Here is a 27370-nt window from a genome sequence, read left to right as displayed (position 1 = left end):
ATTTTTAACAATGTTGCCAACGAAAATCTGCAAACTCGGTCAAAATTTTGAGAGTTATTTTTGGATTCAGCAACGGAGTTAGCTGTGGTAACTCCTGAATTAATCCCGAAAAATGCAATTAATCTGGTTTAACGCTGCCGTTTGTCAATGCTATAAGCGCCACATCGCCGCATAAGTTTATACCTTTTTTCCAATACAGTGTTCAAACGCTTCTACGTAACTTTGGATAAGCCGTGATCTACTATTTCGACATCACCATATTCCCGATGCGATACCGTTACAAAATATACTTACAAAAAGCAAAGGTCGATTTTATCGCATCTATCCAAGCGATTCTCATATGTATGGGTTATGGGAATCAACTATACAAAGCTTTGAAATTAATCATGAAGAGCTCTCTTGTACGAATTGAAGCCATTATCCAGCATTTACTGCATTTCTAGCAGTTTTTAATAGTACCGTTATATGGCCAGTGAGCTGCGTTTTTTTGAGATTTCATCCATTGTGACACTGTCAGTAAAATGCCTTATTCTTCTTTCTTATTCCAACGGCTTAGTACCTAAGTTTATAACTATATTTATAAGTTTCCCTTGACACAATCAAAAAGACAGCTGAAGTTGCAAAATTTTTGAAATTTTTAAGTAATTTAATTTTTTATGGAATACATTCAAGGCCTTATACTGAATAATCAATATGAACCATTAGTAAATTAGCTGTCATTTGCAAAAATTCACTTCACCCACTTTGACACTTCGCAAATTCCTTTTCCACACTTACATACATACACGCACAACAAAAAAACTAATACAAATAGTAACGCTGACAAATGGAAAACTCAAACTGCACACGAAAAAACGCCGAAGGAGCGTCGAGTGAGTAGAGAGCAATGCAAAACTGCAAAAGGCTTGCAAATTTGAATGAGTTCACTGGTGCTGCGTTGCACATACACGCCGCACTTGAAGCGGAAAACTTATAATTAAATTTAATTATAAGTTCTTGAGGCATAGGACTGAGGAGCGCTTGCGCTACGCGGCGCCGATCGAAAGAAAAGGCGTACGCTTCTTAAAAAACCGCACGGAGATTGAAAAAGGGAGTAAGACAGCAGCGTTTTTATTTAAACTTGCCACCAGCGCCACTGCTTGCCGCACATTTTAATGCATTTTTAGTATTTTTGCTTTTGTTTTGTGTGTAGTTGAAGGTCCTGCCGCCAGTTGAAAGCGCCGAAATTTTCAATTTGTATAAAAGCCACACAAAAACCCGTAAATAAAAGCGTGCAAGAAAGTACTTGCAACTCCTTAACAGTTCGGCTGCACTTTTTCCTCTTTGCTGACGTTTCGTAAGAAAACGAAAAACTAACGGTGTTAGGCGTGCGTGCCGGTGTTATGCAAATAGCAGTGTGTGCGGTGTGCCGCTGAAATCGAGCTGCAACCGCCGGAAAAGTGCAAGCAAAAAATGCACAAAATATTATACTTCTTGCCATCACTTACAACTCCTTTCTTCGCAAGCTTTCGCATAACTTTTTACCATTGAACCGAACATTTTCTTCTTGTAGTCAGTTAGCAGTCATGCGCTTAATATCTAGCCAGTGAATTCGGTAAGGTTCCATGCATTGCACTTTGCCGCAACGGCGGGCGAATTGTACGTCTCTTGAGGTTCACGGATAAGGCGTGATAAAAGAGGTGCATGCAATAAAAACCAGTCCATTCATATTCACTCACTAACACAGTTACAGCCGAGCACTTTACGCAAATTGCATTGCTCACTGGCATTAAAGGAGCTGCATGGCAGGACTCCTGCAAGAAATATATTCACAATAATGGAAACTAGTACAAGTAAAATCCATTCAAATGCAACCTTGCGAGCTTGTAAGAATATAGTAAGATTTAAGCTGGTTGCTTGAAAGAATTTTTTTGTGTTGAATTACTTGTGGAGGAAATTTAAAGCTGGCAAACCTTTGGACAGGAAAAAAGTACAAACAAAATTTTTCCCATTTTTGAGAAAAAGTTTATTTAATTTTATTTTCACATTGTATAAAATTTTAGTATGAGTTAAAGATTTTAAATTATTTTGAAATACAACTAAAAATGTTTTTATTAATTTACAACATTTAAAAACTACCATTTCTACTTGACAAAACAAAAAGCAATGGGAATTAATTCTTTCCCGATTTCCATACTCAGCATAATCCGATTTTTTATTAGAAAAATACTAATAACTATCAGGAAGTATAAATAAACATCCGTTAGGTCACTGACATGCTTACTTTTTGAAAAGGGTGGGAAATGTTGCCCTTTTTTCTGATTAGATGATAACAGTCTGAGAAAATTAGATTATGTTAGTAGTAAGGCAGGCCAAATAGGCACGCATAGAGTAGTTTTGGTCCTGCCTTGATTGCTGCTTGGCTGTCTACGTAGATGTTGACTCTGAATTTGGCTCCAGGTGCTTTAGTGGTCAACTCCGCGGCCTTCGCAATAGCATAGACTTCAGCTTGAAATATATAGCAGTGGTCCGTCAACTTAAAAGGTTGCCTTATGTCTAGCTCTGCACAGTATATTCCCGCACCAGCTCCATAGTTCATTTTCGAGCCATCAGTATAAATTTTTGGTGTTGCGCGTAGCTAACATACCTTTGGCCCAGGCATAATTTGCTATGTTTGCGTTGAACCTTCTTTCCCATTTAAAAAGTAAGGTCATGTAGTCGGTGTTTTTTCAACCATCATTATCTATCGAGCTATGTCCGATTGTTCTGTATGTAAATTTTCCTGTGGTCAGTAGTAGTCCCGCCGATTTTGCTGCGCAGTTTTCAGAGAAAAAGTGTATAGATGGCAGGTTTAGTACCAGTTCAAGAGCCGCCGTTGGAATTGTTTTTAAAGCTCCTGTTACAACGAGTCTCTAAACTCTTTCCATTAGCTTCCGGTAGGTGTATTTCCGTACAGCTATGCACCATACTACTGCCTACACGCATATAAAACATTACGAGCTTTCCTTACTTTCTCTTCCACTTTGTGCTTCCACAGCAGTTAGCTTTCCAAGACTACCCCAAGGTACTTGGTGCGGTCTTTCAGAGAGATTTGTGTCCCATTTATGGAAGGGAAACTCCTTAGAGGAATTTTGAGCTTTCTTGTGAACAAAAGCAAATCCATTTTCTCCGGATTCAACCCCAGACCCGCTTGCGATGCCCAGTTTTGGACTGTTACTAAGATGGCAATGTTATCCCCATATACCACTATCATAGCGGCTTTGGCTTCCACGTTCTTAAACAGCTTATTCACCACTTATGTATGTCTATTGAAGCGGAGATAGCATTCCACCTTGCGGCATACCTCTACAGGCTTCCTTGGTCCCGTTAAAAAAATATAAAAAAATTCTAACAGTTTTGTAATTACATAAATTTTTCCAAAAAAATAAAAAATATAAATTTTTTGTTGTAGCTAACAATTTTTAAGACACCACCACTTTTTATTATATTCTGCTTTGGTATTTCAATTGCTTGGTGCAGCCAGCTCTAAAGCTCGCGTTTATCAACAACTTTCAACAATTCGCTTACATCTTCCAAACAGCTTATATACACACATACAAATATTTGTATACACACCTACAAACATTTATTTCACACTCAGTTGTGTGCTAAAAAGTAGAAGTAAAGCGCAGCTAAGCTTTTCGATTGAATTTACATAAATTCCGCGAAACAGTAGAAATAAGTTGACTGCTGTGCACCTTACATACACACACACAAAACTCCTTTACATAACTTCAGTTTGGTTTTATAACATTTACTACACAACGCTTTACCAACTCACACGCACTAAGCGAAACCCTTTCGCTATTATTCTACTTCTTGCCACACTTTCTGACATCCAACAGCATAATTCTTAACTTTCTGCTCCACACGCTGCTTCAATTTGGTGTCCTTCTCCACTAAAACCAGTTTCTCATTTTTCGCTCATCACCCCACTGTTCACTGGCCTTGTACTGCATTTTACTACCGTTATCCTTTTACTCCTAGGCCACAAGTATGCCGCATTCAACCAGCAGCTGAGAGCCGCAAAACCTTTAACAATAGAAAAACCAATGCAATCACCGAACACCTACTTCGCCGCTTTGCGGTTTTGTTAACATTTATTTAATCAAACGCATATATATGTATGTACATAAATATATACTTGGAATAAAAAATAAAATACATATGTAAAGTTGATTTTTTTCACTGAACTTTTAAATTTTTCTGTAAAAATGTTTGCAAAAAATCCAATTTTCAGTTTTTTTTCCTTAGTCCAAATTCTAAGTTAAGGTTTTAACTAAAACATGTATTTTTCACTATGATCACCATTTAAAGAGTTGTCCTGCTAACGCGTGCGCATCTTTTTTCCGAGGGGTCACCGGAAATGACATCGCAGTGGCCGAGTTTAAATTATATTTTTCCAAAAATTTCAGAATTTCTTTGTTAATAATTCGTAACAATTCTAATTAAATATTTAATTTTTTTTATGAGAAAAAAATTGTTGAAAAAATAATGTTTTTTACCCGAGGAAACTCATGTAACCCCTTAAATTTATTTATCATATGCACCGTATGCATTGAGTACACCATGACGTATAAGCAACAGAGAATGTATAGATCAATTGCATATTCTTGTAAATGGGTACATTTTGTATTAAAATTTTAAATTTATTTGCTTAATTCAAAATATCACAGAATCCCAGATTATTCCCTTTGGAAAAGAAAGTTATTCTAGACACGCTTTAAATAAAAATTAAATAGTTTCTTTACGTTAAATACTTGTTTTTGAGGGAAAAGAGGAAAATTCAGATTCCGTCTTAAAAGAAATAAAAGTAAACTTGGAAATAATGAACACCCTGCTTATGCAAATTGTTAAATATACTAACCAGTCTGCAGTTTGTATATTTCCACATTGCTTTAGCTCATTTTTTGATGCTTTTTCAACTTTCTTCCACACCTTCTTCGCAATATTATGCAACGCGTATGCTTGCCAGCACTGCGGGAGTTCGCTTTAAACTACCAGTTTTCCAGCAATACCTTTTAGAGTAATAATGCTGCAAGTTTCCTTTCTATATACTTTATATAATTCTATATGAATATATATAGTACTTTATTACTTGTTGTCTACTTATTTTGTTCGTCAAAGTTTATTTATTAATTTTTTGCTTTCTTCTTTACTCATAGTACTTTTTTAATGTCTGTATATTTTAAATCCTTTTTTTGTGTGTGAAATTTTTTCCTTCCGTACGCAATGTTTTTTTTTTGGCTTCTTGAGTGATTCTCTTGTCAATATTGGCCATTGCCCCAAAGGATTTTCGTTTCAAAATTTGAATGTAAAATTTTGCAATTTTTTATAAGATTATTATAACTTTCCGAGGGAAGTTGCGTAGCTTAAATGATCGATAGGAAAAGTGGAAAACGTATTAAAATAATAAAATAAAATGGAAATTTGTCTTATTGGGAACTGAGAGATTAAGTGATTTATTGGTCTATGAAATTCATATAAATATATACATTCTTTTTAATGTCCAAGGAGTTATACTTATTTAGTTGGCTGAGAAAAATTGGTTTTCGACTAATTATGATAATTAAAAGTAACGTTATTATACTTTTGCAACATGTTGTATAATAGGTTCGTTCACCTTACGATTGTTTGTGTCCCTAAAAATTATCAAGTTAGATATAAGAATTTTGTATATGTATAATTGATCAGGATGTGTGGAATGAGAGTGCGATAAATCAATAACTAAGGCTTCAGAGACATTAAATTGTATATCCAGGATGGCACAAGTGGACTTTATAGGAACCGGTTTCAAAATTAGATAATATGCGTGGCACCGACAACATGATAAATCACATGCTGGGCCAATTTCATACGTTATTTTAACATTGTCAAGTTTCATTGCGAAAATGGGCGAAATCGGATGAAAACCACACCTACTTTCATAACATTTAAGTTCCAACTTTCCTATATACATATCAAGCACCAAAGAGGTAATAAATTGAAATAAAATCTTTAACGAACAGTGCAGAATATGCCATCGCAGGTAAAAAATTTGACAAAATCGGTCCATAACTATTCAAGTCCCTTGATAATGGAAAAGTGAGCCCCAGAGCTACCAAAAATTTTACCAAAAATATGTGTTTGAGATTTATTATGAAATAAAGACAGAATCCTTTCATGGGTATAAGATGTCTGTACGCGAAAAATGGGTTGAAACGAATCAATGTTTCTCTTAGCCCTCACTCTATATATTACGCAATATGTGATTTATCTTTATTAAATTGTGGATAAGTTAGCATCATCGCTTGACCAAAACATACATACCTCACTAGCACACAACATCGACTCAGACTCACAACACTGATACGCAAGTTTCACCACACTCCAGCTTCACCACTTAAAATCCGCATTATATACGCTCATGAGAGTACCACATATCGACACACACACACAAGTGCAGCAATCACAATCACATCATACCATCTGATTCCTCACACAAAAGGGTGGATCCCTCACATTTCTTTGTATTTTTCACCTAACGGTGCATCTCTAAGACTAAAAATAATGCATAAGCATATAGAGTTTGTGAAAAAATAATAATAATTATATAATGCTACTTCAAAATTGGTATAGTTGGAATACTGTTTTAATCGCTGTATCACTAAGTTGAACAATGAATCGAATTTTTGCGAAAAATATTTTTCCAGAAATTTCGCTTTGAGTTCCGTCTATTGAATTTCCTGTATATCGAGCAAGTTGTCAAATAGCTATTGTGACTACTGCATGTTGATGGCAATTTCCTTTACAATTAATGATACACTCAAGTCATATCCTAATTGTCTCTACTGTAGAAGGAGCAAGGTTCACTTAGAGCCAGAATGCTGAATGATGTTTATGTGTCAGAATGTATACATATACATATATTCACATATCTCCAAATCGCTTAGTGAAGATTAATGATCTCATCTTAGTCACGGCATTTGCATTAACATATTAACTCTGCGTCATCTCAAGCCAGTATAGTGCGGGAAATTACCTACGAACAAGAATACAAGCAGGCATACATATATATACTATATATGCTATATAGTATATGCCATATATGTGTTTATCCATTTACCTACCCGCTGAACCGCGCTATCTTGGCATGCCGCCAGCCGCCATTATGCGTCTAGAAATGAAACTCACCACTACCTTTAAAGCCCAACTGACAAACGCTTGCGGTACATGCTTATATTGTTAAGCAGCGCCAAGAATCATCGCTCACTGCTAACCCAATTTAGCGGCAACAGCGGCAACGTTGTGAGGCTGGGCTTCATATGAAAAGGAGTGCACAACACCATTTATCTGCCTTAATTTGCACGGCAAGTGTACGCTAGAGAGAAGAGGCGGAGTGTCAAATAGTGTTTGGCTGCAAAACAAGGGGCTTCGCATGAATTGTTTTTGGATTGCATGTGCGCATTAGCGCAAAATGTCAAATATGACAGCTTCACTGACAGGCGCCAAACAGCCAAGAAAGCAGCACAGTACAACTAAAAGAAGAGCGAAGCCATCAGTATGAGCGTATTAAATAAATAGGCAAAGAAGGCGGCTGAAAGCAATACATACCGCGAAAAAAAATACCAAACTTAATTATTTTTTGAAACTGAGAAGGAAAGAAAGTCACCCTGTAACGCTAAATTGTAGCTCATTTTTTTCTTAAAAACTATTGATACGAGAATAATCGTACAAACGTTTAAGCTGCTGGCTTATACTGATGATATTGACATCATTGTCCTCAACAATCGAGTCGTTAGAAATATCTCGTGATCATCCAATCGCCGCATAACAATATTTTGGAATATCAACAGGTACTACTTTGAACTGAGTAGGCAGTTGAAAAGTAAAGTCTTCTCGAGGCGAACAAAAATCAACCCATCATCTGATGAGTCGGCGTTACAAGTTTTCGAAGAAAGGTTCTACGGGAGATTAATGGTCCTTTGCGCACTGGCAACGACGAGTACGCCAGTCGATGTAACGATGAGCTGTACGAAATATGCTTCAATAGTGGAATAGTTCACTGAATCTAGAGACAGCGGCTGCACTGGCTAGATCATGTCGTCCGAATAGATGAAAATACTCCAGCTCTGAGAGTACTCGATGCAGTACCCGCCGGGAAAGCAGAGGAAGAAGAAGGCCTAAACTCCGTTGGAGAGACCAGATAAAGAAGGTCTTAGAAGATGGATCTGTTGTGGTACCAAACACCCCTATATAATAGATCAAGAGACCCTCACAAATCGACAAAACGCTTTGAGTTTATCGCAAATTTATTGAGACGACTAATGGCATCTCGTCGGGGTTATGTCTCCTGGTTCTCTAAAGGTATAGCTTCCGAGATGACTAGACAGTAGAGAAGAAAGCGCCTGGTTTTTACACTTAGTTAGTGTAGTAATAATTATTTGTGACAGCGGAAGATGTTATTAGACACGTTGTTGAAGTTCCAAACTGCACTGAACTCAAATATATATGTATGTACATAGCATGTGAAAATATATATATACTTTTATAAATGTATCATAAATCATGTATACACTAGACGTGTTTCGTCGGTACTATAAAGTCGGTCCTCCGAGTTGATAAAATCTAAAAATTCTTTGTTTTTTATTAAAAAGCGATCAGCTAGTTGCACACGTGAACCAAAAAATATCAAGTATTTTAATTTTATGTTATGATATTTTTTTTTATAATGTGATGATCATGCCCCGCTTTTGACTCTGGTTTAAGTTGTTTAACATAAAATTTAAATTTTTTGTCTCGCTTCAACGAATCATGAATCAGACTTGCTGATGACATTTTGCAATTTCTACACAGAGGACAGATAACTGTAAAAGCAGTAACATAAATTTTTGTAACTCAATTACATGTAAAACACGATTTCAAACGCAATTTTCATGTTTTCTGTATTATCTGCGATTTGGTCACTAGCAGCGAGCCTATAAATACCATCTGAGCAATGAACATATTCACAATTTTACGGCAAGCAATAAAACACTACGAGTACAAATGAAGTTCTCACTCAGCATGCAGTTCTGCGAGAGCGCAATTTTGATTATAATTTGTGTACTGAGCGGCTTTTCGAAGGTATAAAGCATACAAATGAATGTTTCCTAATTCACTTTTCTTTAACATATTTCGTATTATTTCAGGCCGAACAACCATACACCGTTAAGAATGAGCGATTAGAGCCTTTCAAGGGTTTAAAGGAAACAGCCTTTGATTTGAGCGATTTGAAAATTGTTGGACGTCAGCGTTACATCAACGGTAGTGTGACACTCGCTGAAGACATGTCTAGTGAGCATTATAAATTTCAGATAGAAATTTTCTCCTCACCACAAGGCGATGGTCAATATAAGCAATTGCCAATGGGCGTACCACGTACGCCTGTTTGTGAGGGCGTCAAAGAATTGTATACGAAATTGTTGGAACCGTCTTTGGTTGAGGGTAAAAACACCGACTTTCCGCATGTGCCCGAAGACGGTTTGTGTCCGCTACCGAAGGGTCAATATTTTGTGAAGGATTTGGATATGAAAACAGACACTTGGCCAAATCAAATACCACGTGGCCTGTTGAAAGCGAAATTGACATTTTTCAAGGATGAAGTTGATGTTGGAGGCAGTTATGTGATAATAAGAGTCGAAGACCGGCAGTGAGAAACGAGCGAGTTGGAAAATCTTTTAAGCAGAAATTTTGTAGTGCTTTGGTTAATTGCTATAATTCTTAATAAAAAATATTCATAAAAATTTGCAGTAATTTCTTTTATAATAAATACATTTTGTTATATCTCATTAGTCAATAAAAGATATGTATGGGTGATTGGCAGCCTTTTTAATGAGCATTTTCGTCGTAGCATGTAAGCAGAAATGTTTGTATGCAAGACTGCCGAAGAAAATAAAACTTAAGCTAGGGCTGAGGTCTTCATTTAGCAGGAGCACGATATATAAGTTAATACCATAGGGAATACCATCGGGAACATAGTCTACATATAGTCTACATATTTTTAATCGAAATTGTATCGTCGAAAATAATTTCCGCAAATTTTCTGGATTTTGTTTTCAACATTTCTTCGGAACACATTTGAATACATATAAGGAAATCCTTAGGAAGTATATATTTCTTTCTCAGACTTCTGATTCAAACCTAAAAATAATGTTTTCCAACTTCAAACTAACAGATACTTGAAGAAATTGTGCTTAAGTTTTAAAATTTGAAGTACTTCATGGTGATATATCAGAGTTTCTAACTGCGCAGTATCTGCTATATTTAAACTATCATTTGCAAATACACTAGTTTTATTCCGTGGTTGAATTTAAATGTAAAAAAAAATTACTTGAAGTTTCTTTAGAAATACGAAAAGACTTTTTCGACTACACAATATGTAGATGTACACTTTATCCACCGAATATTATACTCTGTACCATTATAAGAACGTTAAGGGCACAATAGACTTAAGGCCGCGTTGCAATCTTCGTCTATTTACCTTAGTATTGGAGAACAACCTCAGACGACTCATATTTAGCTGACCTATTTCGACACTATTTTGTGAACTTTAGTTCACGAAAATTTACTAATTTTATTGGTATCCTCTACCAGTCACAAAATTACTCACAACACACATTGCGGGGTACAAACTCTGCGTTGTCTTCATCAGTTTTGTGTAAAATCGTTTTTTGCTCGTTCGTTACAAATCTATAATTTTTAGGGGCAATCTTAAGCCAGATAATGCCATGTAGACAATCAAGCCTTAGATTATTAATTATAAATGAGTTTCTAGGTCAGCTAAACGGAAAACTTTAACAAACATTGTTTGATAGTCATTACATGTATGTTCGGCTTCAAACACAGAAACTTCAAAACACTTAGCGCCGTTGTAGCGCACCCTATATCCCTCTGCAGTATTATGAATTTAGATTTATATCTCAATAATGAAATTAGTCTATAAAATTAGCATGTTCCACCATGTTCAGATCTTATCAGCGCTCTTTACAACAGTGCGAAAATCGTATAAATAAGACGCCACCAATGATAAACTTGAACAATAGTTCTGAAATCACAGATAGGTGTCTCCGCACGTCTAAATCGCATATGTTGCAGAATGAAGTTTTTCGTGGGCATCCTTATAACGGTATCTTGTATTTGGAAAGAATTTGCAGAGGTGAATGAAAAGTAATTGTATGTGGATAATAAAACACCAGTCATAAAATCTCCAAAACTATTTCAGGCTGAACAAACTTACGTGGTGACAAATGAGCTTTTCCAGCATTACGATGGTCTGACGAAGACTTTATTTTATGCGGATAACATGAAAATTATCGGTCGTCAACGTAGCATAAATGGCACTATGAGATTTTTGGAAGACATGAGCGACGAACAATTTACGCTTAGTGTAGAAATGTTCTCCGCTCAACATGGCGATGATCGGTTCAAACCGTTAGTTAGTTACCCGAGTATACACATTTGCGAGGGTCTCAAAGACTATTTCAGGACATATGTGCAACCGTCTCTTATATATGGTGAGAATACCGATTTTCCTTACATACCTAAAAAGGGTGTGTGTCCCCTGCCGAAAGGTGAATATTATTTTAAAAATTTAATATTGAACACCAACTCGTGGCCCACTCAGGTACCAAGGGGCATTTTAAAAACAAAAATGACTTTTTTCAAAAACGGAATTGATGTTGGAGCATGGTCACTGCAGATGAAACTGGAAGATCGTCAGTGAAGCTTTAAGTTTGGAGAAATAACGTAAAAAAGAGAGATTTGTTTGATTTACAATTTATTTTAGAAAAAAAAAAACTTTTAATAAAACAATACGAGGAAAGCAATATTTGAAATTGTGTGTCTTTTCATTTACAGTTATCTCCAGATTTTGAAGGTTGGTTGAGAATGCCTACAAATAATCGTTAATAAATTTGACACTGTAATTTTTAGCCTGACATGACCTGACAACTCATCTAGCTGATTAGACTTTGGTAGATTAATTTTCGATCATTAGGGCTTGCGTACAGTTTCGTAGTATTTGAAAAGCATTAAGGATACTTGTCATGAACAGTTAATCAAAACTTGTCACAATACAGCATTCGCTGAAAATGTTTGAATATTCAAAGGAAGAATTACTAAGTTGGAATAAACAAAAAACTTAGAAAATATCTCTTGATAGTGTTTATACTTCCGGCTTTGAACACAGAAACCTTCGCACCCTATAACTAGGTTCAGTGTTATGAATTTAGATTTACATCTCTTAATTAAAACGATATATAATTTCAGCATGTTCCAACTGGTTCAGGTATTATCTGAGATCTTTACAACATTTCGAAAATTCTATAAATGACATGCAACCAATGACAAATTCCAGCAATAGTACTGAAATAACAGATACAGAAGAGTATTCGCAAGACTAAATCGCATGCGTTGCAGAATGAAGTTCTACGTTGGCATCATTACAACGGTATTTTTTGTGTGCATGAGATTTGCAGAGGTAAATGAAAAGTAATCGTATATTGATGAAAAGGAACAGTCATAAAATATCCAAAACTATTTCAGGCTGAACAAAGTTACACGGTGAAAAATGACCATTTCGAGCATTACGATGGTGAGCAGGAGACTCTATTTTCTGCGGATAACGCTAGAGTTATCGGCCGTCAACGTACCTTGAATGGCACTTTGAAGTTTTTGGAAGATATGGACAACGAACACTTTATGATGAGTGTAGAAATTTTCTATTCGAAACCAGGTGATGATAACTATAAGCTTTTACCCATGGGCGTCCCGCGTATGCCCCTTTGTGAGGGTCTCAAAAACTATTTCGCTAAAGTAGCGCAACCGTCTTTTGTACACGGTGAGAACACCGATTTTCCTTACATACCTGAAGAAGGTTTGTGTCCGCTGCCGAAAAAGGAATATTACTTTAAGAATTTGACTGTCAAAACCGACACATGGCCCACTCAGATACCAAGGGGCAATATAAAAGCGAAAATAACTTTTTTCAAGGATGGGGTCGATATTGGCGCAGGGTCATTGGTTATGAAAGTGGAAGACCGTGAATGAAGCTTTTTGGTTTTGAAAACGAATGTAAAAAAGACAGAATTTGTTTAACTTACAACTTAGTACTAGAAAAAATAGAATTGAAAAAAAAATAATACGAAAAAAGAAATTTTTAAACTTTTTGGTATTTTCATATTTTGCATGTTCCGTAAGTTGGTTTGTTAATATAAGGTTGTCAAATATTTCCCTTCCGCTTTTTTGCACTTTATTCAATTCTTTATAAAAAGTGTTACAGTGATCGGATTTAGTTCAAATATGCGCTGTTTCGTTCGATAATCTGTTTCCATCGAAACGGCAACTTCATAATACCCCCCTCGTGGAAGCCCCCCTCCCTCCTTATTTGCGTAGAACTCGGACAGCCACTCTTCACAAGCCTCGTTTAAGTTCAACTTTACACCAACAAGGATGTTCGCCATGGACAGGAACAGGTGGTAATCACTTGGCGCTATGTCTGGGCTATATGGTGGGTGCGATGAAACATCCCATCTGAGCTCCCGTAGCTTCTGACGAGTCATCAACGATGTGTGTGGAATGGCGTTTACCTGGTGGAACACTACATACACCCGTCCTGTTGGCCAATTTGGACGCTTCTGATCGATCGCCTGCTTCAAGCGGTCCAGTAGAATAAAGTGTCTGGCCATATTGGAGCAGCTCAAAGTGGATGATTCCTTTCCAATCCCACCAAACACACAGCAAAACCTTACTGGCCGTCAATCCCGGCTTGGCCAGTGTTTGGGATGATTCACTGGCCTTCAACCACAACCGTTTTCGCTTGATATTGTCGTATGTGATCTATTTTTCGTCGCCAGTCACCATCTACTTCAAAAATAGGTCGAGTTCGTTCCGTTTCAGCAGCATATTGCAAGTGTTGATTTGGTCCAGAAGGCTTTTTTGCGTCAAACCATGCAGCACCCAAACATCAAGCTTTTTTGCGTATCCAGCCTGCTGCAGATGGTTTAAAATGGTTTGATGACTAACTCCCATCTTCTGGGCGATGTCACGAGTTGCCACATGCCGGTCTAACTCGATGTTTTCCATGATTTGATAGGTGCTCGTCGTCACAGGTCTTCCGCCGGCTGGCTTATCCATGGTGTCGTTTTAATCCGCTCTGAACCGTCGAAACCATTCCTCCGTTCGAAGTGATAGAGTATCATCCCCCAAAACACCATTAATCTCACGGAACGTTTTTCTAGCGGATTTGCCTTTAACGAAGGAAAACTTTAAAATAGCGCGAATTTCGGCGTTAGTGAACTCCATGTTTACACCTCCATAAATGTTGAACGCAATATCCAAACAAATCATGCATAGCGTCCTTTTGTAGGTTATGTCAAGACATTTCAAAGATGTATAGTATTGCCAAATACGAGCTCTGTAGCACTTAATACATAAATAGCCGCGCTATTCAAAGACAAAAAGGCGTAATGGAGATATTTTCCAACCCTAATATACTAATTTTATTGGTCCTCTATACCAGCTACAAAATGACTCACAACACACATTGCTGCACATAAGATCTGCGTTGTCCTCAGCCGTTTTGTGTAAAGTCATAAATCATAAATCGTTCGATATATGTAAATCTAAAATATTGAGGAGCAATCTTAAGCCGGACAATGCCATCTAGACAAATAATGCTTATAAGATTAATTTTTGATGACTAAGGATTGCGCGAGTCCTTTACTTCTTTGTCTTGTTCGAAATCCAGCGATCACCGATTTTTCAATATTTACACAAATGTGTTTCGAAGTCAGAACATATAAAAACTCAAACCAAAAATCGATTTATATTTTCTGCTTTGAACACTTAGTGCCATTGTAGCGCACCCTATATCCCGCTGCAGTGTTATGAAGATTTATATCTCAAAAATTAAAACATTCTATAAATTTAGCATGTTCCACCATGTTCAGATCTTATCAGCGCTTTTTACAACAGTGCGAAAATCCTATAAATGAGACGCAACCAATGATAAACTTGAACAATAGTTCTGAAATCACAGATAGGTGTCTCCGCACGTCTAAATCGCATATGTTGCAGAATGAAGTTTTACGTGGGCATCCTTATAACGGTATCTTGTATTTGGAAACAATTTGCGAAGGTAATTTAAAAGTGATTGAATATGGATAACAAAACACCAGTCATAAAATCTCCAAACCTATTTTAAGCTGAACATTATGTATTAATGTTGGAGCATGGCCACTGCAGATGAAAGTGGAAGATCGTGAGTGAAGCTTTAAATTTGGAGGAATAACATAAAAAAGAAAGAATTTGATTGACTTACAATTTATTTTAGAAAAAAAAAACTTTTAATAACACAGTATAAGGAAAGAAATATTTGAGATTGTGTGCCTTTTTATGTACAGTTATCTTCAGATTTTGTGGAGGATGGAGTCATGTGTAGAAGTTCACGCAAGTGAGGAAAGTTCTCTGATCGCCATTCACTTGGGAGTGGCCAGAAGCGATTCTTTTACACATGGCTCAAGCAGCTCACTACTTCCGGTCTTTGACCAAGTATCCTCTGGGTAGCCTAAGAACATCCGTTCGAAGGCCAGCTAAAGTGAGAAGGCGAAACATCCCCTACATAGGGTTGTGCGCTGGGTTTGGGACCCGCCACGTAAAAAGCTCACCCCAATGAAAAACCAACAGCAGCCTCGGATGAGAAGAAGATATCTTCAGATTTTGAAGGTTGGTTGAGAAAGCCTATACACAATCGTTGACAAATTTGACTCTGCAATTTTTAGCGGCAAGATTTAACCTAACATAACGTGACAAGCTCCACCAACCGATGAAGCCTTGATAGAAGAATTTCTTGCGTAGAGTTTCGTATACTATAATAGTTGCGTTTAAGGAGCTTGTCATGAACAGTTAACCAAAATTTGAATTTTTCAAAATACTGCATTTGATGAAAATGTTTGAATATTCAAAGGAAGAGTTACTAAGTCGGAATAAACAAACAGCGTTGAAAAGATCTCCTGATAGTGTTTATGGTTCCGGCTTTGAACACAGAAAACTTCGCACCCTATAACTAGGTTCAGTGTTATGAATTTAGATTTACATCTCTTAATTAAAACGATATATAATTTCAGCATGTTCCAACTGGTTCAGGTATTATCTGAGATGTTTGCAACATTTCGAAAATCCCATAAATGGCACGCAACCAATGACGAACTTCAACAATAGTACTGAAATAACAGATATAGAGGAGTATTCGCACGACTAAATCGCATACGTTGCACAATGAAGTTCTACGTGGGCATCATTATAACGGTATTTTTTGTGTGCAAGAGATTTGCAGAGGTAAATGAAAAGTAATCGTATAAAAATAAAAAGGAACACTCATAAAATAATTCAAAATATTTCAGGCTGAACAACGTTACACGGTGAAAAATGAGCGTTTCGAGCATTACGATGGTGTGCAGGAGACTCTATTTTCTGCGGATAACGCTAGAGTTATCGGTCGTCAACGTACCTTGAATGGCACTTTGAAGTTTTTGGAAGACATGGACAACGAACACTTTATGATAAGTGTAGAAACTTTCCATTCTCAACCAGGAGATGATAGTTATAAGCTTTTACCCATAGGCATCCCGCGTATGCCCCTTTGTGAGGGTCTCAAAAACTATTTCGCTAAAGTAGCGCAACCGTCTTTTGTACATGGTGAGAACACTGATTTTCCTTACATACCTGAGGAGGGTTTGTGTCCCCTGCCGAAAGGTGAATATTACTTTAAGAATTTGACTTTAAAGACCGACACGTGGCCCACTCAGTTACCAAGGGGCAATATAAAAGTGAAATTGACTATTTTCAAGGATGTAGTCGATATTGGCGCAGGCGCAGTGGTAATGAAAGTGGAAGATGGTGAATGAAGCTTTATGGTTTCGAAAAGTAATGTAAAAAAGACAGAATTTGTGTGACTTACAAGTTACATATGTAGTTCTGGGAAAAAAATTTGAAAAAAGTACGAACAAAGAAATAATTAAACTTGTTGGTGTTTTATATTCAGCATGTTCGGTAAGTTGGTTTGTTTGAGGTTTCTTTGCTAGTGCAGGCGTTTCAGTCGCGTATGGAGGCTCTACCAACATCGGTAGCCGGAGGATTTTCACCGGCTTCCCCCTCCTTCCTATTACATGAAAATATTTCTATTGAGTTATTGGTATTGCAACATTTAACGACGAGGGAGTACGTACTCGGGATTTAACGGAATGTGGTCAATTCCGACATTACACCGTGACCCCCACATTCTGATGAGTGACACCCCATCATACTCAGGTGTCAGAATGCCACAACCATAAGCCAAAGGTCTGCCAAAATTCTAAACAGCTAATCCTACTCATAATTCGGTTTCCTACTGAACGTACTATTCGCATAAGCATCACCCATCTTGAAACTCAGCATTCATTATTGGATAATATTCGATCGAATAGACCACGTCCAGCACAGAGTGAAGAAAATATAGCAGATGAAGCAGAGAGTGTGTACGAAGACCGTAGAGATTCGGCGCCGTTCGCAGCAACTCGAACTGGCATGTGGAATGACTTGGCGCATTTTACGTCGAGTTTTTAAATTGTAAGCGTACAAAATACAGCGACATCGCTTCGCTCTGTATGTTCTTGAAGTGTTCCAAGAAGATCTGACGTATTCGAGCCAAATTTTTTTTCGGCGATGAGGCCCATTTCTGGCTCAATGGGTTTGTAAATAAGCAGCATTGCCGCATTTGGGACGAAGACCAAACTGAAGAGATTTAGGAGCTGTCATTTCAACAGGTAAAAACAACGGTTTGGTGTAGTTTGTAGGCCGGTGGAATTATCGGTCCACATTTCTTTAAAAATGATGTCGGTGAGAAAGTAACCGACTATTTGGTGCCTGAAATTTCAGCTCGTGATCACGGTGATATTTGGTTTCAACAAGTCGGCGTCACTTGCCACACATCGCTTCAGTCAATAGATTTATTGAGAAAACACTTCAGGCGTGCTGCGTAAATGGGAAAACGCTCTCGATTTCGCCTTCAACGTCCATTCTGCGAGTACTCACTACGGCTCCTTGCCCATAAAACAGTCCGGCGCTTTTTGGGTAATCAAAGGCGCACGAACCAGGGCTCGCGGGCACAACCTATTTGACTGTTTCAGCAACATTGATTTTTATAACATATACCAACAAATGATCATTCAACCGGCTAATGCATCCCTTAGTTAACAAGTAGATATTTGAAATATTAAAGAAGAAAAGGATTCACTGAAATTGATCATTTTGAAGTGGCAGCGCTTATATAAACACGCATAAGTAGAGTACGCAGAATATGAAAATATTTATACAAATCAATAACACGATATACATATATGTAGTTACAACAACTTGCATGCCAATAATGCTGTCAGCCACTCAAACCGCTGAGCTTTGTCACTTCAGCCGCTTAGGAAATGATTTTTAGCGAATTGCTTGTCAAAGTGAAGTGACGCTGAACCCATTGTTAGCGCTTCAATGGGCAGGCAAGTGTATATAGATGAGCTTACGCACATACTACACACACACACATGCAGCTACATTCATGTAGCACTAAATAAATACACAGTATTGGCATTTTAATACATACAAATTCATTTACTTAGGTGCCAGCTGCCAGAGCTTCTAAGCAAATAGTGGCATGTGTAAGTGCAATGTGGAAGCTTTCATGTGTATCCGAAAGCTGCTTTCTATGTTGTGTATGTTATATATATAGTACATAAATACATATATAGTTTAATATATCCACATACATAGCTATATATTTCTTTGAACTGTATTTTCTGCCAGGAAGACATTCTTCCTTGCATACTGCTTGTAGCGCTAAGCAAATAGTTTACATACACAGCTACACATATGCGTTAGTATTTGCTTGTGTAAGCTGGCAAGTCTGTTTGCACTTCAGCTTTTGCTATTGTTTGCATCAACGAGTGATTTGCTCGTAATCGACAGGCCAACTAAAACGTTGACACACTTACGTAGCCAAACACATGTGCATAACTGTACATACGACTCTATGTGCATAGAAATATATAAACGAATATAGAACACGCTATAGTGTCTTGAAGAGCTTGAAGCATTAAAGCTACTAGTGTACATATTTTCCATAAAATTGCAACAATTTGCTGCAAAAATCGATTTCTAAGTGAATTTAATAACTGGAGACTCTAGCAATATTATTTAAGACTTACATAGTCTGAATACTCGGAAATCCTCACCAACTTTGACTTCCTACCGGATCACTTGGATGATGGAGTCGCTAAACTGAACTCTGGCGGCTTCTTCCCTACCCATTTACCGGCGAGGAGTTGTGGGTGGGAAGAAGCTGTTGGGGGAGAGGGGCAGTGAGCTTCTTCACGGATGGGTCAAAGCTTGGGGAAGTTTGGTGGAGGGGTCTACTGTAAGGAGCTTTCCATCAACTACAGACTTCCCGACTATTGTAGTGTTTTGCTAATTTATAGTTCGAACACAGGAGTTCTTCTTTTCTATGGTATCACAAAGTACTACATAAGTCCACGAGCGATCTATGATCAGCCATCTAACCTATCCTACATAGTTGAGCTTAGCTAGTCCTTATTCCTTATGACAAAATCTATGTGTATGCTTTTAAAAAATTGTCTATATTATCCGACTACTATTGCCAGATGTCCAGCAGCTAAAAATTGATTTTCCTTTTGCGCGGTTCAACCGATTTTCTCTAAGAAATTATTTGTTTTGAGTCCCTGATGTGATGCCTCAATGTATCAAGCTTGAATATTATAGTGACCTTAGAGTATTGGATTACAATGGGAAGCTCGAAATTAACCTCACTTTTTGCCTTCGTCATTATTATTACCATTCGGCAGGATATCGTATTATGACTACGTCACGTTTTTTGTCCGCGATGAACTCCTAAACGACTTAACCGATTTTAGTAAAATTTTGCACACTATGTCGAGTTCGAATCAACTTAAAAAAGCGAATCAACTACATTAACCATGCACAGTGTTGGTGTTTATTAAGTGCAATCTATTAAGCAGACAACTCTATTAACTGGACAGAAAGGCTGGTAAAGAGACATTGAGAAAGCAGCCTTAAATTCGTTATTTTTTCCAATAAGCATATTCAAAATATTCAAAATTAAACCTCAAGTACAATCTCTTTGGTTCTTATAGCGACATAAGCGTTTTCGCCTTTATTCGTAAAAAAAAATTTTCACTGTATTGAATAGTTTATTATATATTATAGTACAAAATGTATACCACAGCAACGCGTGGCCGGATCCACTAGTATACATATACATTTTTTCTATGCTTTCGATATCTTTTAAAACTACGTTATCCGTATCACGAAACTTGGCATGAATTCATGTTCAAGGCAACCTTATAATCCAATAAGAAAATGTTCGTTCGGATCACTGTTGTAGCTGCCATACAAACTAAACGAACAAAATAATATCCTTATATGGAAAACTTATACAATTTACCAAATATCTTCTTCTTTTTGGACTTTTGTATTTGCCCTTCGGACAGAATTAGTACTGGATGCGCCTTTTGGATGCACTACCGTCGAACCTCTACACACTTGCTATCTCTTTTCATTTTTGGTTACTACTCACGTCCGCTATGCTTTTTGTGAACAGCCATTCAAGGTTTGGTGCTTGATGTGTTCCAAGTATTCGGTGTCTAGTTTGCGTTAGAACTAAAAATTCACAGAGAAAATGAAAAACTGTTTCATTAATCTCTTCTAGCTTACATCTGCGGAAAATATTGTTATAGGGCAGACCCATTTTTAGTGCGTATTCTCCAAACGGCCAGTGCCCCAATATAGTAATCTAAGTCCTTGGTTCTAGTCTCAACACGGTTGAGCCATATCCGCTTCGTTATCTTGCTGTTGGTTACTGAATATTACCTGCTCTGAGCTATTTGCTCAAAGTGAGTAGAAAACGCTCGTTTGATTGTTTTCATTGTTTTCGCAGTGGACATGGTATTAACGCCGCTTCGGATTCATCTAAAGAGGCTCCCAGTTTGGCCAACTTTCCTTTTTTTTCGGTACCGAAATTGTGAAAGATATTTTAGCTTCAGCAACCGAAGTTAACGTGTTTTCTTATTTGTTTAACTCTTTTCCAGCACTACAAATATATGCCGGGCTTTCACTAATTGACTTGCATTTAAATAACCAATTTTTTATTATTAACTTGCATTTAGGTAAATCCATAATAAACGCGTCAGAATCCTTTTTTAAATTCAATTCACAGCTTCCATGCTGCAACTGACTAAAAACTCCCACATGTTTGCATTAGTTACAACTCATTTCATAGCCAATATTGCTTTTACTCTGGCATACTATCTGGCTCGGCTGTGATGACATGATTAATGTACGAGAAGATTTACGATTATTGTTGACCATTAACGAATACATTAAAACGACTCAATTAAGTTGAATTGATTGTGTAGTGATACGCACACACACATCCAAATGCACCTACACATCCTCTCACCTAAAGAATTAGCGTCTATAGCGAGCTAAAAGTGGAAAATGCTGCCGTGCCACTGTCAAAAGGATGACAAATCACGTAAATATACATACATACATACATACAGCCATACAGTTATACTATATACTGCTACATTTATTACACTAAAAACCTGCATTGTTCGGCCTACAAAGAAACGAAGTGCCGCGCATACACCAATAAAAACGAAATATTGGCGCATTTAATTACGAATTCGTCAGCAACATTTTACTAGCGACGGCTTGCCATTGGCACGAGCATCTTTGTGTTTTTATTATTATTTGCTCTATCAAATTGGTGAGCATTAAAATGTCAATAAACAAATGGAATTCTTTCAGCAGCCTTTGTAGGTGCATATAACGATGGAAAATAAAAAAAAATGCGGCTTTTAATTTTTTATTAGTTCGGTTGCCACATTTTAGTTGCGCTGGTAGCCCAAGTATAGCTAATGGCAAGTGGCGGCTTTGTGTGTGCCGGTGTGTTATCAATTTCGGGTTTTTGTTTCCTGCTTTTACAAGCGGACATTAAAAGTATGTAAGATAAGTCGGTATACTTTTAATTATCTCTTAAGTGGCAAGTGCTTGAGTGCCAAGCAAGTTGTCGTAAAATCGTGTGTGTGTGTGTACGAATAATGTTTGTATACATGTGTTTATGTGGCTGTTAAGGTAAAGCTGAAAATTAAAATGAGCTCTTATTGGATCGAAAAAACAACTTAGGCACAAATTTGACAAAAACCAAATCCCGAAATTTCGGGATTGAGAGAAAATATTGGAGGTATGAAAAAGTATGTGAATAAAATGTTTCTATTTAAGAATATTTAACCTAATCTCGAAATTTCGGGATTGAGAGAAAATATTTAGGGAACGAAAAATGATGTGAATAAAATGTTTATATATAAAAATATTTAACCTAATCATGAAATTTTAGGATGGAGATGAAGATTTTAAATGTTAATTTGTATGTACATATGTATGTATGTATGTATATGCATTCCTTGAAAATCCCGAATTCTGTACATTGATCTAAGGTATTATCAAACAATATACATACATACATATGTACATATTTTGAATACGATTTGAATCTTATGTTTTTTGGAATTGGTACCGAAGCCAGAAATTTCGGGATTGAGAAAAAATATGAAAGTAAAGAAAAATTATGTGAATAAAAAATTTTTATTTTTAAAATATTAACCTAATCCCGAAATTTCGGGATTGAGAAAAAATATGAAAATAACGAAAAATTATGTGAATAAAAAAAATTTATTTTTAAAATATTAACCTAATCCCGAAATTTCTGGATTGAGAGAAAATATTAAAGGAAAGAAAAATGATGTGAAAAGATTGTTTATTTTTAAGAATATTTAACATAATCCCGAACATTTTGGAATATGTTTTGAGAAAATTAAAAAGTAAATTTTGTGATTGGTACCGAAGTCAGAAAATTTAAAAAATGTCATATACTACTCAATGTAAATTGATTCGTCTTAAAGATGATCCTGGGAGCTTTTGAGTCTATCATTGAATTAGAAATTAACAATTACCGAAAATTAAGAAAGTGAAATTCCGAAACGTTTAAAATGTTCCAAGCATGGTTTTACAGAGAGTATAAAAATCTATGTATGAAAATAAATATATTCTGCGATACCAAACAAACCAAAACAATATTTCAAACCTCAGTATATATAAATTTTGAGATTTTTATGAAGTCACGATTTTTCGGGACTGATCCCGTACTCCAAAATTTTGTAATTAATTCGCAGAATTTATAGGCTACACTAACTGATATATTTCCACAAAAAAACGGACTGAACGAAAATACTTTTTAATAAGAAATGAGATGAGTTGAGTGTTCTTTTGAGACTAATACTTAAAGGTTTTATATTTTCAAAACATGTTTCCTTATACATATGATATAGAATTTGATTTTCAGTTCGAATGACAGCTATTAACTATAGTGGTCTGGTCTGATTCTGATAAATGAGCAGCTTCGTTGGGAGAAAAGGCTGTAAGCACAATTTTAGAACAATATTTCAAAAACTTTGGAACCCGCGTATATACAGACGGTTCTAACTAGCGGACATGACTAAATCCACCGACGTTTCCTTCTGGGTTTTCTAATACTTAAACTTACTTGCAGCAATAGAGTTAAATAACCCCAAATTTATAACGCACCAACTTGTTGTCATGCGAGCAGCTTTGAACAGCATACATACCTGAAAATAAAAGAGAAAATAACGTCAGTTGTGCTTTAAAAAGGATTAATATATATACAAAAACCTTTACATAACAGTGCAATATCGGAATTTGAGCGAAATATTGAAAAAAAATATAAATATTTTCTTTCTCAAACTTTACTTAGTTTTCTTTTGTTTTTGCCGTGTCTTTTGTTTTCATTTAACGCTTTTGCTTGCATGCTTACGGCTTTAATAGAATTAATGATGCCGCAGTGAAAGCTCAGCTGCCTATACTTAAGTACTTAATTTTAAGCTGATTAGTTGGAATCAATGAAACGCTAGCCATGAAATGAGTCATAAAAGAAAGAAAAAATGAGAAATAATGTATTTCGAAAATAGCCTGGCTATTTGGTGAAAAGAGTTGTTCAATAAAGATTGGAAGTTTGTTAAAATATTGAGTAATTGAGATGGCTTTCTTTCCAAGGAACGGGTTTTAGCTATTTACATAAACATATTTAAATATATGTTAGTGGTTCCCAACATAGGAAATCTAACGGGCACATACTCAATAGCTTAAGAATCTTTAGTATTCTGACCAGTTACCTAATTTGGCACGTCTGGCACGTCTGTAAATTGGTCTTCAGAAGAGGAAGTAGGTACGGCATTGAATATATAGTAGACCTAGCAAAACCTAGATATTACAAGTGAGATATTTTAAATGGATAGTTGATATTGTCGGAGGTGTAATGCCTTAATAAGTATTTAAATCTATCAATATAATCGATGCTCTGCTGAAGTGAGTGTTGAAATACTAGTGTTAGTAGTTATTATTAATAAGATCCATATCTGAGACCTAACGCTCGCCTGTGTGAATGTGAATCGGTAGTGTCGAATATATGTATATAATGATACAGGGACTTCTTCATTTCTAACTATGATACGACGAAATTGTCATATCTGAGGTTACTGACCTTCGCCAAAGTCCGTGGACCAAACCTCATTAATGTAATGAATATTAGGGTTTGATGACCTTAGTAGGCGATATTCGATGGGTTGAGTAAAAGGTGAAATGAATAACATTCTGTTGGATGGAACGGTACATAACTAAAGACTTAAGTATACCATCTAATTCGAACGTTTCGCGGAAATTTCTTAAAAAGATCTACAAATCGAAAGCGATCACCAAAACTATAATAAATTTCTGTCAATTTGAGCAGCACAACTGATAACACAGTTTGAAATGAGCGTCCGAAGAAAAAGACAGTTTAATAAGCTGAGCTTTATTGTTTTTGATGAGCTTAAAGCTAGCGAATGAAACCAAAATCTCAATGTGTAAAATGAGATTATCGCCTTCATATGCATGATAAGTAATTGGAAATTGTGAATTTTTGAAGCTTTCATCGAACTAAAAGCTCTTAGTGTAAAAGCTTTCACAGTGCTGAAAGCTCTAAGTGTAAGCTTTCACAGTGCTGAAAGCCTTTCAATAAGAAAAAGTGAATTGTTGTGAATTTTTGAAGCTTTCATCAAACTAAAAGCTCTAAGAGTAAAAGCTTTCACAATGTTGAAAGACTTTTAGCATACAAAAATGGGATTATCCACATCATATGCATGATAAATCGAAATTGTTAATTTTTGAAGCTTTCATCGAACTAAAAGCTCTAAGTGTAAAAGCTTTCACAGTGCTGAAAGCCTTTCAGCTAGGAAAAATGGGGTTAGTGTGAATTTTTGAAGCTTTAATCGAACTAAAAGCTCTAAGTGTAAAAGCCTTGAGAGTGCTGAAAGCCTTTCAGCAAGCTATAGTTGCACTAAAAGCTATCTGTTCTAAGGCGCCATTGATGCGGGTGGGTTTGGAAGATATTGATATACATATATATACTTACATGTTATGATGCCGTTATCAGCAATTACCGATTACCAACGCATCTATCACTCTCTTATGCTTTGCCGCAACTTTAGTGCTAATTCTGAACCAAATACTCACTTACGCTCAAGCTCTTTTTTATTGTAGTTTAAAATTGTGCGAACAAGACTTCGTACGAGTCTTACACCTTCCGAACACATGTCTGAACATCGTCAAGTACACGTGTACCCATTTCATGCTACGCGTGCGTTAACAACAAAGTTGTACAACAAATTTGACTTGCGTCGCCAGCTCAAAATCCAAGTGAGTGGCAGCATTTGCAATAACAACAAAAACATACATTAAATACAACAAAGTCAGTAGTAGAGGGAAAGGCAACAACAAAAATGCAAGTTAAATATCTGTTAATCTTTGCTCAGGCAGTCAACTAGTCACATGACTATCAAATCAGTTGGTGGCTGCTGTTTGACTGACACACATACAGCGCCGGTGTATCTGGTAACAACGACCGCGATGAAGCGACCACCTATGGTGTTGCCACAGCAGTGTGTTGCAGCAGCTTAGCAAGGCATGGCTGTGGACGGCACACGCAACACCACACGGCATAGCGCAGCGTACTTGGCTCCATGTAATGTGGTGATGTGGAAAGTGTTGTTGTTATGGTTTTAATCAATGTTAATACAACAACGCGCGCCAAATATGACTGGCGGGTCAAATTAAAATGATAGTTATAAGCGTTGAGTGTATAGATGTTTGTTACTAGTTGTTGTTGTTGTTACTTTAATGATGCGCTGGGCTTGTTTTGTACGTTTTAGTTCGCTTAGCTTTTGTTTTGCTTTGCCGTTACGCCTGCTGGGCTGCATTGTAGGTGCGCGCTCTTCATTTCAACGCTATTGTTTCTGTTGTTGTTGTTGCTGCTGTTGTAGTTATGGTTTTTGTTGCCGCAACATTGTGTTGCGTGGGTGGTTTAATTATCCGCTAATGTTTGTCAGTTACGCTGTGCGCCGTCATTGTTTAACGACAACTTTAACCCCGCGCACACACACATCAACACAGATTCCTACACATACATCCATATGTGCATAAGTATTAGCAAAACAACATACAAACTTGCCACACAGCAAGTGTTTGTGCCCATGTTTGCCACATGCTGTGCCGCAAAACAATGCAAATCCAACGCTAACAGCTACAACAACAACAAAAAATAATGTAAAAAGCAACAACAAAATATGTCTGTCCACAGCACACCCTTTCTTCAAAGCTTTGCGCCACATTCGGTGGTCATGCTACATGCGCGGGCGGGTAGGCCACATGAGGCACTCGCGTCTGGCATATCGGACATGCAACGCTGCACAAACACCTTCACGAGTGTAGGTGGGGGTACACATACACACATCCACACATATGTACACATATGTACGTAACTGTATATCCCATATTCCATATGTGGCAACACTTTGGTTGCCTTGGCTGCTGCGAAAACTCTTGTTAATTTAGTGAGCTTGACGCGCATGGTCCGTATCCAGCTTGCCCGTATTGTTTTTGTTACTGCAAATGCCTTACTTTTTCCCATTTGCTGTGGTTTTCGTTTCACTTTCGTTTTTTAATTGCTTTTTGTTGTTGCTACATGCGGCTCACACTCATTTGGGTTTCGGTATCTTGTACACTTCTTTGTTGTTGTTGTTGCTGTTGTTAGTGGTGGTCTTGTAAAATGTTCGGTTTCAGTGGTTTCATGCTTTTGACATTTAACGCTAAATATTTG

The 27370-nt window shown here is 36.8% G+C and overlaps 5 protein-coding genes across 6 annotated transcripts in view; 4 read left to right on the top strand and 1 right to left on the bottom strand.

Moving 5' to 3' along the window:
* LOC126757277 (uncharacterized) overlaps window positions 1-27370 on the bottom strand; it is a 292908-nt gene that overhangs the window by 98428 nt on the left and 167110 nt on the right. The window lies entirely within an intron of this gene.
* Window positions 9034-9808, top strand: LOC126757280 (uncharacterized). The gene is made up of 2 exons (XM_050471059.1): window positions 9034-9123; window positions 9189-9808. Exons 1-2 carry the CDS (start codon window positions 9046-9048, stop codon window positions 9690-9692), a joined length of 582 nt encoding a protein of 193 aa, XP_050327016.1. The 5' UTR covers window positions 9034-9045; the 3' UTR covers window positions 9693-9808.
* Window positions 11095-11873, top strand: LOC126757283 (uncharacterized). Its single transcript, XM_050471062.1, has 2 exons — window positions 11095-11194; window positions 11261-11873. The coding sequence occupies exons 1-2, from the start codon at window positions 11135-11137 to the stop codon at window positions 11759-11761; spliced, it is 561 nt and encodes a 186-aa protein (XP_050327019.1). The 5' UTR covers window positions 11095-11134; the 3' UTR covers window positions 11762-11873.
* Window positions 12447-13178, top strand: LOC126757282 (uncharacterized). The gene is made up of 2 exons (XM_050471061.1): window positions 12447-12517; window positions 12583-13178. The coding sequence occupies exons 1-2, from the start codon at window positions 12458-12460 to the stop codon at window positions 13084-13086; spliced, it is 564 nt and encodes a 187-aa protein (XP_050327018.1). The 5' UTR covers window positions 12447-12457; the 3' UTR covers window positions 13087-13178.
* On the top strand, window positions 16175-17058 carry LOC126757281 (uncharacterized). The gene is made up of 2 exons (XM_050471060.1): window positions 16175-16374; window positions 16440-17058. Exons 1-2 carry the CDS (start codon window positions 16315-16317, stop codon window positions 16941-16943), a joined length of 564 nt encoding a protein of 187 aa, XP_050327017.1. The 5' UTR covers window positions 16175-16314; the 3' UTR covers window positions 16944-17058.

The sequence above is a fragment of the Bactrocera neohumeralis genome, chromosome 4, assembly GCF_024586455.1.
Source record: "Bactrocera neohumeralis isolate Rockhampton chromosome 4, APGP_CSIRO_Bneo_wtdbg2-racon-allhic-juicebox.fasta_v2, whole genome shotgun sequence".
In the NCBI taxonomy this organism is placed as follows: Eukaryota; Metazoa; Arthropoda; class Insecta; order Diptera; family Tephritidae; genus Bactrocera; species Bactrocera neohumeralis.
The sequence above is the reverse complement of the archived record's forward strand: the minus strand, read 5'-3'. Positions and strand labels throughout refer to the sequence as shown.